This window comes from Callithrix jacchus, chromosome 6 (genome assembly GCF_049354715.1).
Source record: "Callithrix jacchus isolate 240 chromosome 6, calJac240_pri, whole genome shotgun sequence".
NCBI classification, from domain to species: Eukaryota; Metazoa; Chordata; class Mammalia; order Primates; family Cebidae; genus Callithrix; species Callithrix jacchus.
In genome coordinates this window covers 111,488,688-111,506,916 of record NC_133507.1, presented here as the reverse complement: position 1 = coordinate 111,506,916, position 18,229 = coordinate 111,488,688, and the positions used below count along the sequence as shown (strand labels likewise).

General features: G+C 51.5%; 1 protein-coding gene across 1 annotated transcript in view; it reads right to left on the bottom strand.

The window, feature by feature from the left end:
• GYPC (glycophorin C (Gerbich blood group)) overlaps positions 1 to 17,696 on the bottom strand; it is a 35,222-nt gene extending 17,526 nt beyond the window's left edge. Inside the window, exon 1 of the mRNA XM_008999045.5 lies at positions 17,515 to 17,696. Coding sequence (XP_008997293.1) covers positions 17,515 to 17,554 — 40 coding nt within the window. The 5' untranslated portion in view covers positions 17,555 to 17,696. The remainder of the gene's footprint in view (positions 1 to 17,514) is intronic.
• Positions 17,697 to 18,229: the final 533 nt, after the last annotated feature.

Below are 18,229 nucleotides of genomic sequence, written 5' to 3'. Positions count from 1 at the left end.
GGCGCAAACCACACGCAAGCTCCTGCCACGCCTGTAGGAGGCACCAGCTCCCACCACCACGTTCAGGGACCGAGGGCCTCTCTAGTGCCCGTTTCTCCACTTGTGGCCTGGCCAAGTCTGTATCCCCATGTGTTTTCAATCAGGTCCTCTCTCCCATGGCCACCAGAAGCCTGCCTTGCTTTGGTATGTCAGAAAGTAAAGAAGTTTTCTAGCTTTCACTGCTCCCATTTCTGCGAGGTAGGGGCCTGAAGACGGGTCTGAGGGAGCAGTTGGAGAGCAGCTGGCCCAAGACCACTTTATCAGCGCCAGGGCACCCAGCACAGGGCACCAGACTCCCCTGCAGCTGCCTGATAAACAGAAGCTCAGTTCTGCTGCTTCTCCCGCTTGGAGGCTTATCAGAGGCAGACCTGGGTGCAGGAGCCATTTCCATCAGGTTGAATAAGAGGAGGAGGAAAAAAGAACCTCGGAAGAAATATTATAATACAGTGATCAGGCATGCTCGGACACAGCCACCAAGCTGCCTGCCTGTGAGGCCGAGCTCTGTGTCCTGATGTTGCCGACAGGAGGCAGGTAACTCACCATCTACTCAGAGACAGGATCTCTTAGGACAAGGCGCCACAGGCATCCCTGCTCAGGAATGGCCTGGGAGCCCTCAAACAGCACAGAGTCCAAGCTCAGCAGAGACTAGAGCATAAATCTAAGAGTCTAACCCTCTTGGATTTTAAGAGGTATCATTTAAGTCTCTCAACAGTGTTGCTGTGCCCATGTGTGTGTATGTGTGTACACATGTGCGTGTCGTGGAGAGGATCTGGCAATGCTTAAGCATGAAACCATTTGTCCACTTAAAATTATGGTACCTAAAGCATGTGGTTTGGCTGAGAAGAGAAGCTGGCATGGTCTGCCTGCCGTAAGTCTGAGGGGGACAGGGGTTGTGAAACTCACCTAAAATCTAGTTGTGGCTCTGCCATTTGCTATTGCTGTGGCTTTCAGACTATTATTTCACACTTTCCAATCTCATTTATTCAGGAACACTCAGGATACCAAGTTATATTTGGACCCCAGACTCTGTCTTCTAAACAAGGGCATAATAACACTCTCCTCCCGAGAGCACACTGGCAGCTCGCCTGGCACAGGGAGGGCTCCGTGAACGTGATCGCCTTCTCCACCCCCTGCCCGCCACTGTCCCAGGCTCTGGTGAGGACAGAGGAGAAGAAATGTGAATGTGTTTTGGTATGCATGAGCTATTCCAAGTACAGACAGATGGCCAACTTTCAAGGCTTTAGGTGAAGATGAGAAGTGCAGGAATCAGGAGTCAGTTGCTTCTGTAACAACTGAATTCTTGTCCTGGCATCATATTATTTATGAGGAGAGGAGGCATACAGAAGGAGCGCTTGTGCTTGGCTGGAGGGGCTTCGCTCACGTGCCCTTCCTGGACCATTCATCACGGTAAGCAGACGGAAATCACCTCCCAGCACCCTTCTGGGTCTTCAGATTCTGATTTTGAGTGTGACTTATCTTCTGGGTGAGTTACATTACCTAGAGTGAGTGAGACTGAGGTGGTGGAATCCTGGGTTCTAGCCTGAGTTGCTCTCTTTGCTTCTCTGATTTCAGAGAGAAGGAGGCCATGTATCTGGGCTGTACTTTCATTGTGCCAGGGAGGAGTGGGTGGGGCCAAGTGTGGTTCCTGGCCTTCCTCCCCCAGGTAGGTGGCAGCTTGGACCTAGAAGCGGCAGGAAGAGACCTCCCTTATCCACACCCTCTCACAATTCTGTTCTCTGTTCACTGCTGGGCCAGCCCCTCCACCCAAAGGGGAGAAGGTCGCTGCTCTGTGCTCTTTCCTGGGCTGGTGCCCCCAGAACTTGCACTTACCCCGAGCGGTGGGTGAGGGGCCCATGCACATTCTCCCTGCTCCCTGAGGCTCCTGTGTGCTGTGTGGACTGCAGGTGCGGGGGGACAGGGGGCCCACACTCACACTGATTTCTGCAGGGCCTGAAAGAGGCAAGTGGCAATTTCAGACAGCATCTGAAAGCTGGCCTCGGTATGTATGTGTGTGTGCAGGTACATGTGCAAATTGGGTGCTGTGTGAAGGCCCCCCATTTCAGGGACTGCAGGGGGGCTCACTATCCCCTTCCTCCTTCCCAGCTCCCACTTCATATCACAGGTTGCCCAGGCTTCCCTCTCAGTCCTTTGTTAAGGATAAGGTGAGATGCAGAAAGGCACCTCCCTCAGAGTCATGAGCCTTCTGGAGGGGGCTTGAAGACTCCAAGATTCATGAGGGATGGTGGCATTCTGGACACTGTAACAGGTGCTGGGAGATGGTCCCCTTATCTCTCTGTCACCTCACCTGTCCAACCGCATCCCTTTCCTCCCTCCTCCCCCAGCCACCTGGGCCTGGATGTGTCTCGGTCAGCCCAGGCCTGCACCTGCCTCGAGCCCCTTGCCCTTTCTGCGCTCTCTGCCTGTCATGCTTCTTTCAGATGCCCCCGTGTCTGGATCACTCACCTCCTTCAGCACTTTCTCAAACATCACCATCCCCAGTGAAGCCTTCCATGGCCACCCTATAAGATGACGCCCCTCGCCCCTCACCTTCAGTCTCCCTTTCTGGCTTCATTGTCTGCTCAGCCCTGAATGCCATCTGACATGCTGAGCCTTCTACTCATGTGTCCACCCCACAAGAGCGTGTGAGTTCCTCTTGGGATTCTGGCTGATTTGTTCACTGTCTTATTTCCAGGGCTTTGGCCTGGGCTTGATACATGGCTGGTGCTCAGTGACCATTTGTGGAATGTGAGCTCCCAGGCCACAGGTGTGCTGGGGGCAGTTGCAGAATTGTGGACTCCAGGGGACCATGGTTGAGCTCAGGAGCCACCAGGTTATACCTGGTCAAATGTGGATACACATTGACCCCCGAGGCTCCATCTCCAAATCTGATGGTGGTCTCTTGGTAGGGAGGGGTTTCAATAAGGAAGTGTGCAAGGTGCACAGCTGATGCCTGGCTGGTGAGTAGAGAAGTGGCTCCCCTGTGCCTATGCCTGTGATGAAGTGCTGTTTTCTGAACTCGGTGCTAGCTGGTTGCCCCTAGCTGTGGGGCTCAGGGAAGCCTGCCTTGCATGCTGTGCACCTGCTCTGGCTCTCCCTCCTGCACCTGCCTTGGGAGGTGGGGATTTTCTGCAGGGCAGAGGCAAATCCCTAAGTGCCTGTATTTCCAGAGGAGGTAGGAGGAGGGCAGGAGAAAGGGGAAGACTATGAGAGCCCCTGGCAGCCTGGGCAGTGGCAGGTCAGGGAACAGGAACCGATGCTTTCTTCTTGGGTCTAGGTTAGTGGGTCCTGGCCCGAGTGGGCCTCCTTGGCTGCTGCCTGCTCCCTGACCTCGGGTGGATTTTGCTTCTGTGGCTTCCCATCCATTCATGGGGTTGATGTGCAATGGGGTCAGGTGGTCCTGGGCCTAGAAGTTGTGCCATCAGAGAGTCTCCCATTGGTTAAAGTCAGGAGTCTAAAGAGGGCTAGACAGTAAATAGTTTAGGCTTGGGGACCACTGATCTCAATGGCAAAGGTTCAATGCCGCCAGTGTAGCAGGGAAACAGGCCATGGACACTCCGTAAATGATAGGTGCTGTTCTGCTCCAAGAAAACTCCATGTCTGCAGACAGGAGGCAGCTGGATTTGGCAGTGGGTCTCTGTTTGCAGCCCTCCTGGTTCCTTCCTTCCTTCCCTTCCCTCCCTTCCTTCCTTCCTTCCTTCTTTCCTTCCTTCCTTCCTTCCTTCCTTCCTTCCTTCCTTCCTTCCTTCCTTCCTTCCTTTCTTTCTCTCTCTCTTTCTTTCTTCCTTTCTTTTTCTTTCCTTCTTTTTTTTTTGAGACGATGTCTGACTGTGTTGCCCAGGCTGGAGTGCAATGGCACGGTCTCAGCTCACTGCAACCTCCGCCTCCTGCGTTCCAACAATTCTCCTGCTTCAGCCTCAACAGCAGCTGTGATTACAGGCACCTGCCACCACGGCCCAGTTAATGTTTGTATTTTTTAGTAGAGACAGGATTTCCACCATATTGGCCTGGCCGGTCTCAAACTCCTGACCACGTGATCTGCCCACCTTAGCCACCCGAAGTGCTGGGATTATAGGCATGAGCCACCGCGCCCAGCCGCAGTGCTCTTGTTTAAGTCTCCCTGTCTCTGAGATCTCTGGTCCCTCCCTGGTCAACATTTATTGAGTGTGTGCCCTGTGCTAGGCCTGGACCTTCGTCCACAGCCTCTCATGCAAGATGCCTATGGGCCAACAAGAGGCTGAACTGTGCCTGTCGCCCGGCCTGGCCCCCTCGAAGCCTGTGGCCCATGCGGTATTCCACTTCTTGTCAGAGTGCAGGCACATCCCTGCTGCCTCAGCCCCTGCTAGGGATTACAGAAGTGTCTGTGAGAACACAGGCATTGCTGGGGAAGCAGAGGCCAAAGGGGTGAAACCAGCACCCCAAGGCCACCCTCACTGGCTCATGGCAGGGCCGGGACAGCAATGGGGATGGGAGGCGTGTGGCTCTGCTGGGCTCTTTGTGCCTGTCTGTGAGTGCACTGGTTGACGAGGGGCTGCACCAGGAGACTCTCCAGGCAATCCTGAACCCTGGGGTGCAATGGGGGTGTACCAGAAGGGGGTCATGGAAATGGCCACAGCCTGGCTACCCTTAGGGCTCGGTCCAGGGAGGCTGGAGCAGCTCTGGGCAGTGGTGGGTTGCAGCACAAGACTCCCTGAGTGGAGCTATGGTCTCAGAAGGAGACATCATGAACTGCAGCCGAGAGAACCTGTTTCTCTTTGGGGAGGGCCTCACATGCAGGGAACTCAAAGGAGTACCATCTTTAAGAATCACTTGGGTTCTCAGGGCAGGAGGCAGGGCAGTAGGAGGCCAGCCTTTCATTACAAACAGCTCAGCATCTGTTCCTATAGCCCTGGGCTGAGGAAGGCAAGATGTGGCCAGAAACTCAGATAATTGTGCCTCTGAGATGTTGCAACCTCAGAGAAGCCTTTTACCAAAAGCACCACCCTGGAAACAGAGGGGAAAAGGACCATGAAGCGAATCAGGCAGAGGACAAAAGCCTCCAGGAAATAATAATAATAAGGCTTAGAAGTGCCCATGAGCAGGAAACACTAGCTCATTGGAACTCTGAAGAACACCATGGATTTCATCCGCCTGTGACCGCCACGTCCTGAAAGAGGCATTTTGACTTCCCCTAGCATTGTTGGGTTTCTCAGTGAGTGACAAACTTCATTTCACTCAAATAAATTGTTTAAAAATAGCCTGTCCCAAAAGGGTTTTTCCGAGGCTCCAGGATTCTGAAATAAGAAATGACCCAGGGCGAATTACCAAAGCCTGTTATAAATAAATGTACTCGGCAGCCTGCTCGAACCAACTTTCTTTGACTCCTCCTGTGAAAGGATACCCTGTTCTTCCCCGAAACTCCCAGTTTCCGCACATATGAGGGGTGGTGTTGTGTAAGGGTTAAGAGATAGCCTAGGGATCGGACCCCGGGTTCGAATCACAACCCTGATGCTCACAGCCATGTCCTGTACCCTGAGGATGGGGTACTGCCTGGAGCACCCACTGGCAGCGCAGGATCATGGGCAGGGATAAAGGCCGCCAGGCAACATTGCTGCATGTAGTGAGCTCTGTACATTAGCACTGTTCTTCCTGCTATATATCCCTGCAACTACTTTTTACCAATTCAGTCTCCAGAGTTAGAGCATCCTCATCAGTCAGTGCTTATCACCAACTTCTTGTCTTTTCAAGCACAATATTTTAATTCAATAAGCTGAAACTGTATCTAGCTAGGTCAAAATTTACTATCATTTCATATTAGCTAGAAAAGCACCCACTTACACAGGGGGGACTTATAATCCATGAAGCTATTCTCTAAATAGCTAGATAGCTATTTAGCCATTTCAGCAATTAATCACAATAAGTTATAGGCAATTCAATATGAAACCTGAATTCGTGTGATAAGAAATTTCTCAGCAGGAAGACTGGATGCTTCTTATTCCTGTCGTGATGTGAACCTTGCTGCCCCACGAAGTCCAGCAATGCTTGAGGGGCAGGCATCTCATCCCACACCTTTGTCACCTCTCAGTTCTGAGGACTGATGGCAGGGAAGACCCACCGTAATCTCAGGAGTTTCCAATGATGGAGGAACCGGGGATGTGTAAAGTGATTAGTAATCACGTTGTGGATGAATCGCTCTCACAGTAGAATTTTGTATTCTCTTTTTTAACATTTCAGGTTTTCTTCCTGGAGTTTGAGCATAAAGCTTCTGAAGTTTGATAAGCATTTTTCTCATGGAATTAGTTGGTAAAGTGATAAACAGCTGTATGTTCATTGCAGTTGGCTGTAGGCAAGTATTTAACCACAATGAATGCATTTTACAACTGCATGGGGTAGAGACATCTACTACGTGTCTACGGCCATACCACCCTGAACGTGCCTGATCTCGGAAGCTAAGCAGAGTCAGGCCTGGTTAGTTCTTGGATGGGAGACATCTACTATGAAGGGATCCTCAGATCTAGGCCTCAAAGTGTCCTCCTTGACAGCAGTTAGTGAACTGAGCATCAGTTAACTGCTCTGGCTCTGGGAGGCACCAGGCAGGAGACTTAAACTTGTCTCGGGAGTAAGTCATCACAAGGGGCCCTTGGGGTGTGGTCACCAGGCCTTATTCCTTATTCGGCTGGGTCAGATGGACGTTTATCTCTTATGTAGTTCTATACTTCATTTAAGAATTAATTGTATAAAATTGCCACTGCTACAAAAATAAAAATACTGCAATAGAGGTTTGTAGTTCTGATGCTCTCTTGTGTGTGTGTCTTTTAGGGTGGGATCCCAGGTGAGGAGTCCCTTCTTTTGAAAGTTCACACAAATGTGGCTTTCATCCCAAAGCAACCTGGCACTGCTACCTGTGCCTGAGCCAGGTGCAATGAGCAGTCTGCCAGGCCATGTGTCTCTGATCAGTATTTCAACTTGCTCTGTTTTCTGATGCTCCTGGGTCTCCTCTTCTTAACTAGGCTGAAGGCTCGTTGAAGATACAGTCTTTGTCCCTTTGTGTCTGCTGTGTGGCGCCTTGCACACAGTAGGGACTCCCTGGATTAAAAGCAAAGCTTTTAATTGGACTGGGATGTCTAACGGTGGGGCTCTTGACTGTATTCACTATAAGTAGATGAAACGTTAAAGGTTCGGGGCCCATGACACCTGCTACCCAAGAGGTCCCTGCAGACTTGGAATGTAGAAAAGGACTCCGCATCATGTGATAGGCTGGGAATAAGGGGAAATGCACATAGGAGTCATATTTGGAAACACCCAAATATTTGACTACTGGGGTGTTATTGGGGAAAGCTGTTGCTGTTTTCTTTATGATAGACTCAGGGAGGATTCTTTGCAGAATAGTCTGAGAGAGTTAGTGCTGAACCCAAAGCCAAAATAAGCAAAACGGCCTTGCTGAGTTCTAAAAATCCATGTGTCTCTGTCTGCTAGGTGGGGTCTGATGACCTTGAGTGAGATGCAGACAGAGGAGGCCATGCGGAGATATTCTACATGGCTGGTGCTCTGTACTGAGACAAAGAAATGGAAACAGGGTCCCCAAAATAGTGGAGTAGAAAAAGTTTCAAAAGCACAGGGCACCTGACACCCAAGGCCAAAAGATGCTGTAGGCAGCAGTTCTTACATTTGGGAGGTCAGTAGGACCCCTGGACCAAATGCCTGTCTGCTCTGTCCCAAACCAGATCCCCAAGGGTCTGTCTCAGGTCTGGGGCTGATACCTATCTTCAGCTAAGAAATGCAAGAAAGTGGTGTATAGGAAGAAATGTGTGTGTGCGCGTGTGTGCGTGTGTGTGTGTGTGTGTGTGTGTGCATGTGTGTATACAGGGAGGGAGGGGAGGGTGGGCAGGAGAACAGAAGGCCAGCATCTGTTTCTTACTTCCAACGACTCTTCAGCCTCAGCCCTTTCCACTTAAGAATGAAGAATGAGTTTCTGTGGCTCAAACAGTGTACTCACAAAGGAGTCAGGGACAAGGGACTGGTCCAGTCTGGCTCCGTCCATTGCCACCTGGTTGTGTAAATTCTGCCAAGTCACTGAACTTCCCTGAACTCTGCTTTACATACCTGTGGAAGACGGAAACCAGCATTTCTCGAATGAAGGGAAGAAACAGATTTGAAAGTGCCTAGCAAAGTGTAACAGAAAGTACAGTCATGCGGTGCCAATGGTCCTCTGGCTGGCTTGTTATATTTTAACACAGAACAAAGCTGCCAGCCCAGGGGTGGTTCCACTATGGAGACATGCCAGGAATTGGCCAGGAGTTGGTGGGGACATTATTCTCTCCCAGTGCCCCTGCAGTGACCTTGGGAGGCAGCTGCCCACTGCTTCCCAGGAGGAAGAGTGGGTAGGCCTGCTGCCCTTGTCTTCCACTCTGAGCACTGCATTTGCAGCTGCTGGGCCACAGGTGGGTGCCTGCGGAGGACGGCAGAGGGAACACAAGTGGTCCCGGGTATGGGGGGAACAAAGAAAGGCCTTTGCTTCAGAGACCAGGAGAGCCACCTCAGGGCTGTAAGGAGCTGAGCAGAAGGGTAAGGGGTCATGGGCAGCCTCTTCCAGCAGGGCATGCTGCAGAGTCCCAGAGCTGGAGGAAGGCACCCTGGCTTCCAGGAGGGAGTGTGTCAGTGATGCTCAGGGAAACCCTGGGGACATCGTCTCTTTGAACCTCACTTTCTCTCTTTTTAAACTGGAATTAATGATATCTGCATCTGTGTGACGCCTTCAGCATTAAAGGAGGCACTGTGTGGGTTACATGCCCTCACTAGGTGTGGAGCAGGGCAGCGTGGGCGCTTGCCAGGGCGCGCACAACCTCAGGCACCTGTGCCGAGCATGTGCTGTAGTGCTGTGCCCTGCATGAGCATTCCTTGGGCCCCAATCTGAGGTGATCACTGCACCCGGAGGCTCTCCAGGGCTCCCCTCTGGGCTCCTCACAGCATGGCCTCTTTACACTGACTGAGGTCCTCCAGCCTTATCTGTGCCCTAATCTCCCTCTGAGCTGCCATTGGGTGATCACCTATCTGTCCCATGAATCAGAAGCTCCCCCTTACCTATGGGGGATGCTTTCCAAGACCCCCAGTGGATGCCTGAAACCAAAGATACCACTGAACCTTACATACATGATGGTGTTCCTATCTGCAAATACCTACGATAAGGTTTATTTTATAAATGGGACACGGTAAGATATTAACAACAATAACAAATAATAAAACAATTGTAACAATGTACTGTATAAAACTTAAATGAACCAGTCTCTCTCTCTATCTGTCTTACTGCACTGTACCTCAGGTAACTGAAAGCTTAGATCAGGACAAGAGACTCCATCAAAGTCACCTGCGTCCCCAGAGAGATTCTACCTACATCCCTCCTCTTGATCTCGTTCCTGCAATTCTTTAATAAACACGAACTGCTTCTGCAATAATGAAGTAGGGCAAAGACAACTTATTTTTAAACTTGTAAGTGAAGAGTAGCCTAATCTTCTGACTTAAAAGGACAAAAGAGTAAGAGAAAGGAAGATAGAGAATGAAAGAGACAGAGAGACAGAGAGAGAAAGACAGCAAGTAGTGCACACACTGAGCCTCTCAAGCATCTACTCCAGCTGTGTTTGTGAAATCCCACAGGAAGAGGTAGAGGCTGGCCTGGGAGCTGCCCCGGCAGGTGCCCAGCCCAGGGAACCCTGCTGTGACAGATCCAACTGCTAGGGAGCCAGGACTGCCGCACAGAGGAGGATCAGAGCCCTGGGAACAGGGGGCAGGTTCAGCAGGGAGAGCAGAGACAGTGGGCTCCGTCCCCTCAGCCTCCAGTGGGGTGAGCTCAGGGCACAGGGTGACTTCCATGGGCCAAGATGCTTTACTTTATGGGCCCCTTCTAGCAAATATTAGAAATCACATTTGATGTCTGCATTGGTATAACGGCAAATGAGCTATTTGATCTTAAAGGTTCATTTCCTCCTTTCCAATTTTAAAAGGAACTCAAACACTATTGTGGGTCTCTAGAAGCACTGTGGGCTCTGAGCAGTGTGCCTGGGGGTCAGGCCCTGATGGAGCCTTCCAGACAGCCTGCATGTAGGAGGGGAAGAGAAGGGTGTGTGAGGGGCTGGCAGGCTCTCTGCAAGTTACATCTACTTGCTAGTTTCAGTATCATCACATGCAAAATGGAGATAAAAATACTTCCCTGGGGCTGCCAGAGGGTGAAATGAGATGGCATCTGTGGAGTGAAGCCTTGTCTCTGCTCTGAGACAGGGCTACAGTCACCAGAAGAGAAGGATGGCTCAGGAGAGTTTAGAGAATCAGTTAAAAAAAAAAAGATTATGAAAAAATTTAAAAAGGGAATATTCAGGATTTTCAGCCATAACTGAAATTAATTTCACTAAAATGAGACGTTTGGCAGAAGTAGAAGGAAGGGGATTCATATGACAAGTCCATCCAGGGCATGGTCAAGCAAGGCCTGGCTCCCCTACCAGGAGTCTGGGACTTGGAAAAGCTGAGAAGGAGCTTCTGTGGGGGGGGGGGGGGGGGGGAGAGAGAGAGAGAGAGAGAGAGAGAGAGAGAGAGAGAGAGAGAGATTAGATCCTTAGAGAGATCCAGATCCAAGCTCGCCCAGAGGGGAGCATGAAGGAAAAAGGAGAAATGGCTGCCAGAAGAAGACGTTGAAAGGTCTTCATTGAGCGCATTAGGGCCAGGTGAGCCGCTGGACGAGGCCCCCCATTCACACCCAGGGGAGGCGGCACTGGCAGGCAGGGGAGAGGTCAGGGCCCAGCTGAGAGGAGCTTAGAGTACATCAGGGTCAAGCCTCACCCAGGGTGGGGAGAGGGTATGGGGATTGCTGGGGTCCAGGACACTCTTAGACCCTGCTTGCCTACATGGATGGACCTTCACATCTCTCCAGCCATTTGCTGACTCATTCACTCACTCCTTCATGCACAGGATGCTTTCAAAGAGCCTACTTTTCTCCACGGAGAAGCAGACAGCCCAAGTAGGAGTGGTTGAGGGGCTGGTGCACAGAGGAGGTGGGGGTAAAAATGACCTCTCTCCGGGGTGATGTGAGGAAATGGGGCCCCAGAAGGTAAGAGGCTTGCTCCTAGTTACACAGCTGGCACGTGTGGTTAACAGCAGGGCCTGTGTGTGTTTTCTGGGCTGCTCTCCACCGCAGTGCCGACTCTTGGATAAAAACATGATGGAGCAGCATCGATGGGGAGAGGGACTTGCCCTGGGCTCCATGGGACCACACAGATGAAATGGATGGTTTTCTGTGGCAAGGAGCAAACAGAGAGGAGTCTGGGGAGCAAGGAGGGAGTGGGGCAGCAGGGAGGAAGCTGGTATTTAAGCGCACACAAGCACTCAGTGAGTGGAAGCAATTAAGCGTACACCGAATCCTCCGAACAAAGCCCCGAGGTGGAGGATTTGGCTATTATTAGCTCCATTGACAGGATCACGATTAGCGACAGAGTTTGCAGAGTCCAGTGCAAAATAAAAACATGAGGTTCCTTGTTCACAAGAGAATTTGAAGATAGCAACAGGAGAGCACTAAACCAAGGAAGTGCAGGACCCTGCTGGGCAGGTTCCACCCCTGTGAAGCCATCCCTGTGCCAGGCGATGGACCAGCAACTTGTCCTAGGTCACAGCCGCTCACGGCGGATCCAGATTCAAAACCTCATCCTCAGATTTCAAAGCTAACCCCTCATGACTTAGCAAATCGACACAAAGTCTATTTGAGCTAAAGTTTTAAAAGAATTCAGAAGCGGAACCTGAACTTGAAGATTCTAGCGTCGCTAAGGCCTGTGTGTGGGTTTCAGCAAGAGCGTTGGGTGAGTTTCTCCAGTGAAAGTGGATTTCACCTCCAGTGGGCTCTGTTGCCCAGTGAACACAGGAGAAGGGCTTGGCTGGGTGTACCAGACGCATCATTTTTTATAAGGTTTTGATCTGGCAACCTATAATTTTCCCCCTTTTAAGACTCTGCTGAGAACATGTGCCCATCGACTGCTGATAAAACATGAAGATTGACCATTCCAGAGTTCTAGGAGGAAGATGGCAGTGCTGGCTCAGTTGGAAGCTCTGTGCTTGAGTCCCTCATAAAATTGCCCACTGCATGTGGGAGCAGCGGGTACGAGGTGCTCTGGCAGTGACTCTCTGCAAGGATGTGTCAGTCAGGAGGATCATGTGCAAAGTGCAGATAGCGCCATCAGGGTGGGACAGGGATGCAGGGAGATAACCAAGGCCACCCTGCCCAGGGCTGGCTCTACATGCCCTGAAATGGAGCTTCCTCCCCTGAACCCTAGAAAGTGGTCAGTATTGTGCTTGCTGGCCCCAAGCAGTGTGTGACCTCAGTGTTTTCACAACAAGAGAAGGTGTATCTGGCTTTCACATGGATAAGCGGAATAAGAGAGACTAGAATGCAGCTCCACGGAGAGTTCTGAAGGAGAGGCGGTAAAGTCAGCAGAGCGGGGGTGGGATTAGGGACCACAGAGCCAGGCAGGTGGCAGCAAGCCCTGCTTTGCCCCCATCTGGAGCTGTGGGGCCCCAGGTGAGGCAGGCACCCTTCCCCAAGCCCAGTGCTCGCTTGTGAAGGGGTTAGAAATGCACAGCCCCTCCAGGGGCTGGAGAAGTGATGTCAGGGCCCACCCAACCTTTGCCTTGCCCAAGAAGGAACCCAGTGTTGGTGGGCCAGACTCTGCTTGCATATGGAAAACGGCCTCTTGCCAGTTTCTGCCGTGGGCTAAGATTTTGTATAGAAACATCATTCTGGAAGAATGTAGAAAAATGAAAATGTATAGTAACTAAGGACTGGAGCTGCATTCTCTCAGAAGTTCAGATTACGTAAGGATCTGAAGAAAACCCAGGCCAAGATGAGAGGGAGGTAGGGACAGAGGAAGAGGGAGTGGATACAAAAATGAACCCCAGCTGGGAAAGAAGGTGGGAAGGACTAGGTGGGATTCCTGGGGCCCAACAACTGTGCCTTTGGAATTTGTGTTCGACTCCTGTCCATCTCAACTTCTTATTTACTGGTCTCCACGTCCATGCCAAGTTCTACACTGGGAGATTCTGACTGAAGCCTTTTTAAAGGCTCTTTTGGCATTGGAATGGTGGCAGTCCCGGGAACGTGGGTGGGTTTGGGGTCATCCCTGCAATTACCCACCAGCTTCAAAGTGGTTCAGCAAACACCTCTCTGTGCCAGGCCCTGAGTCGGGGACAGGTAGGGTCACACAGCCCCTGGGAAGGTCAGAATTCTGGGACGAGGGCAGACTCAGGAATCTGTCAGGGCTGCAACTGTGCCCATGGCCATGATGGGTAGTTTTCTAGGCTTGGGAAGCTGAGTCCTAGCAGACCAGCAGGTGCCTGTGCCCTGGGCGCACGGTGTGTTGAGGAGCCTGACATGGGCAGTTGTGAGGGGTGAGGCTGGAAAGGTAGCAGGCCTGGAATGGTGCATGGGGGAGGGCTTGAGGGCCACCCCGAGCCAGCTGTTGAGGCTGGCAAGGGCAGCAGCAGCCCAGTGCAGTCCAGGCCTGACCACAGAGAGCAGAGCGTGGGTGCAATGGTGGACTGGGGAGGGGTCACAGGCCTGTCTGAGGAGCTGGGGGTGGCAGGCAGGTCCTGAGTGTCTGTGCCTTATGCATCCCTCTGTGTGCAGAGCCACAGCAGTGTGCCCTGCCTGGCTTATACAGGTTGTGGACCACACACCCTGCGATGCTCCCCTTGGGTTGGCCTGGGTTGCCTGTGGGTTTCGGCAGCCCAAGTCTATAGCCTGGCTGTATCCCCAGTGCCTGGGCGCCCTGTGGCAGCTTATCTCCCACTGAACCTCTGGTGTTTCTTCCAAAGGTCTCTATAAAATATTCACAAATTAGCCGGATGTGGTGATGAGTGCCTGTAGTCCCAGCTACTTGGGAGTTTGAGGCAGAGAATCTCTTCAATGCAGGAGGTGGAGGTTGCAATGAGGCATAATCACACCACTGCACTCCAGTCTGAGTGATAGAGCACAAGACTCTGTCTCACAAAAAAAAGAAAAAAGAAAAAAGAGCATGCCTATCATAGCAGGTGTGCAGGGGAGACCCAGGTAAGGCCATTACCAGGGCTTGGTGTCTAAGTACTAAGGTCGTTATTTTACCAAAAGCTAAAAACAACAGTGGTCTGGAGGGTCACTCCTGAAATTACCAGCATCCTCAGGCCAGGCTTGCTCCACTGAATTCCGCTAACATAAGCCACCTCCCAAGCCTCTGCCATGGGCGCAGGGCCAGGCCCTTCTGCTGTTGCTCATCAGGTGATTCTAGTTATTACCACTCACAGATGGGAAAACTGAGGTGCTGAGGTACTTCCTATCTTTCTCAAAGCTGGTGAACACTGGAGTGCAGTCAAACCCAGGGCCGACTCCACAACACGGATGTTGCTGTGGCCTCTGCTCTGCCCGTCACTCATCATGTGATGAGGACACATCCTTTCACTTCTGGGTCACGTTTCCTCACAGGGGTGGGGTGCTGACAGGAAATGAACAAAGGCATCAACTGACACTTCCCAGAAAAGTAATACAACCTCTTACGGAAGTAAGAAATCATGCTTAGCTTCACTTAATTACAGAGGCTCATTCCAAAGTGACAGTGTTTTTTTTTTTACTCATCAGTTTGGCCAAGATTAAAAAAAAAAATGCAGTGTGAGGATGCAGAGAAATGGTGACTTTCATAGGCTATTTTTGAGCATGAGAAACTGGTATGACCTTTAGGAAGGTAGTTACTCAAGATCTACTAATATTTTAAATGGATACAGACATTAAATGCTGAGGTAGGAGAATTTATCCTAACAGTTTACAGTCACTTGCACATAAACCCTACTTACTCATTGTCACAGGAAAACTGTGTTTGCTTTAAAAAATTAAATGAAGTTTGCACGCAGCCTAAATGCCCAGCAGAAGAGGAATTGGTTAAATAAAATACCAAGGTCATTCATATATTAATACAATTCTTACTATGCAGTCCTGGGAAGAATGGGCTAGTCTATATATGGTGTTGAGGTATCATGTTTAAGAGATATTCTGATGGAAAAGAACAAGATGAACTAAAATACATCAAATACATTTTATTATGCAAAATAAGAAATATTTGTATTGGCAAATTTACTTCTGGAAGGATTATTCTCGAGAAATAAAGCAATTGCTTTTGCGGTAGGGAGAAGGTGTCTTTCTCCTATTTTTAACTCTTTGTTCACTGTTAACTTTACTGTTTGTTTGGTTTTGTGTTTACGGCATGCTTGCTGGCCCTTTGCATGTCCTCAGTTACTGGAAGACGGTTTGGCTGCGGCCTCACACAGGCACTTGAGTCATAGAAGAGGCATGCTCCAACCTCTCACCCGCACTGAGGGGCCTTTTCCTAAGCATTGCAGAGGGGTTCATTTGTTCCCACCGCAAGTGCGTAGAATGCCTTGTACTTCCCACCCCTTTGCTCTCCAGGGAGCTCTGCAAGTCCCCAGAAATACTTGCCTAACTACAGGCACCCTTGGAAAGGTCCAGCTGCTGACTGCAAGCACCATGTGACTCCCAGTGCCAGTGACATCTGGAGGAATTGAGCAATGGCTGAGGTGGAATTTCATTTGATACTTAATGGAATCCTCTGCTTCTGCCAGAGGTGGTGAATTCTATATAAAGCTGCCAAACCTGGCCGTGTCTCCTCACTGAGCCTTGACCCCTTCCATCCAAGGTCAAGGTAAACGAATTGCTGTGCATGACTCACGCATAGTAACTGTGGCTTTGGGACTTAGTCCACCTGAGCAGAGCAAGCCTGCCTGGAGGAAGTGGGTCCTCTCCACTCTAACCTCTGGATCTAATGAGCAGCTACATAAACTGAGACAGGATATAGACACATCCTGCCTGAGTTAGCAGCAAGAAATAGCTGCCTCCCCCCACCCCCCTGCAGTTCCCACACAGCAGGGATCCTGCCATAAATCAATCGGAAGTCTAATGTGTAATAGCACGCCAGCAAGGGCTGCACCGCTGTATGTCTCCCAAGGTAAGTGTTGAAGGTCAGAAACCTGAGTCCTGGAGAACTGCTTGTGGGGCTAGGCTTGGCTGGGCACGGGGCGGGGGTCTAGCAAACCCATCCTCTTCAGACATGGGGATGTCTTTCAGTCTCACCTCCTCAGTGCCTAAATTGGAATAAGGACAGTGGCTTCTGTCCCTTTAACCCAGGCCCCGCCATATACACACACACAAATACATGCTCAAGTTAGACACATACGCAAACACACTAAAGCATGTGAACTCTGGAAACCACGTACAATTATATGAAGATGCCCGGCCTGGATCCAGCACTTAGGGTGTGTCCGTCTCTGTGTGGAGCCATTTATACACACTTCTTACTGCTAAGATGAGGACTCTCCTGGTATTATTCCTAATTTGCAGATGAGTAATCTGGAGCTAAGAGAGACTGCCTTGCTAAGAGGCAGTGCAGATGATCCCAGTGCACACTCAGGGGCCTTACTCCCAAGCACCTTTGATGTTCCTCACTCCCAGGCTGGCCCAAGCAGAACCATGGGCACACGCAGTGCTGCGTACACAAGTAGACTGAAGCCACGTTTATCCATGCCAAGCTCCGGCAGGGTGAGGGATGAGGCCTCACAGCCCTCTGGATTTCAAAGACTTCTAAGAGAGTTGGTGTCTCCAATACCCATATCGTTATCATGTTAGTAAGGTAACGTTATCACATGATAGGCTCAGGATAGCTCCTCTCTGACAGACTCTCAGGATCGGACGCCAGGATGAGGGATAACAGGGGCATGCATTCGGCTTTTTGGTTAAATAAAATGGTAGTTTTTATTGCAAAAGCCCAGTGGCAGAGGAAAAGGGCAGAGAGAGGCCCAGCAATGTTTCCAAGCACCTATAAAAACTTTCATCGCATTGGATTTCCCGTCAGCAAGAAAACGTGACGGTTTAAAAGAGAAAGAAAACAAGCAGCGAGGAATTACAAATCCCCAAAGGATTCAGGCCCGCGACTCTCCCGCGTTTGTGTGCCCCTGCGGCGCCCAGCGGAGCCAGCACGTCCCTGGGCAAGGCTGGAGTTGCCTGAAATTCACCCGGGCCCGCCCGCCAGCCTCAGGCTGGGCAGAAGCACAGACACAACTTGTGGACTCTTTCCTAACTGTTCTTTAGGGGGACGATTCTGGCCCTTGACACTTCACATGCCACGCACAAAGAAACACAAAGCCGGCGACGCGCCCTGGGCGAGCGGGCTGGAGGCCTCTCCAGCTCCGGGCGCGTGGACGCTGCGCGACGGTGTCCGGGACGCGGGACAGGGACAAGGCGCAGCCCAGGCGCCGGGAACAGGGGGCTGGAGTCGGGGATCTGAGCCCCGCGGGCGCCTCCTCCGCCGAGAGGCCGGGCACGGATCGGGACACCCGGGCGTACGTGGCAGCGGCTTGGCCCCCGGCTGCTTGCTGCGGGCCGCGGCCTCCCGCGGGCCCCCAGGACCCCTCCCCACGGCGGGTACTCACCGAGGTCGAGGGGCGGCGCCGTGCGGTTGGGGCTGCTCATGGCCCACGGTCCTGGGCGTCAGACCGGGCAGACGCAGCGGAGACCCGCCGGGCCGGGCCGAGGGAGGGTCGCGCTCCCGGGCTCCTGACCCTCAGCGACTAGAGGAAGCGGCCACTTGGGTCACACGCCTCCCGCGAGGGCTGAGGGGAGGGGCTCTGGCCCGGAGATAGGCAGACTTCATTTATTTTTTTTCTGCAGACTTGGCTGGTGGGGTTTCCACCCTTTTTTTTTTTTTTAAACACACACCCGCCCACTTCTGAACTCTTCTGTACTCCAACTTTCCTGCGCAAGAACCACGCTTTTCTAACCGTTTCTCTTTCCATCTGCCACTACCGGATACAGAGGTTGTGGTTGAGAAGTCCCCCTGGAGTGCAAGGAAAACTCCCTGATGTGAAATGATGGCCTGGCCCAACACTGTCGGGGATGGTGACCAAATAGGGCAGAACTGTGTTGAAATCTTGGCTGGCTGCGCCGCCGCTGGATAGCTGGGTGGCCTCTCTGAGCCTGCCGCGGGGCATTTGTCCCTGGGGAGAGTCCCTGTCTTGTTGGCCTTTGCGAGCCCTGTACCCATGGATGGCCTGTTTAGCAAAGATTATTCCAAAACAGGAAGAATTGCTGGGCAAGTGTCAGGTGATTTGTTCCCATTGCCTTTGTCTGAAGCTGCCAGAAGTAGTG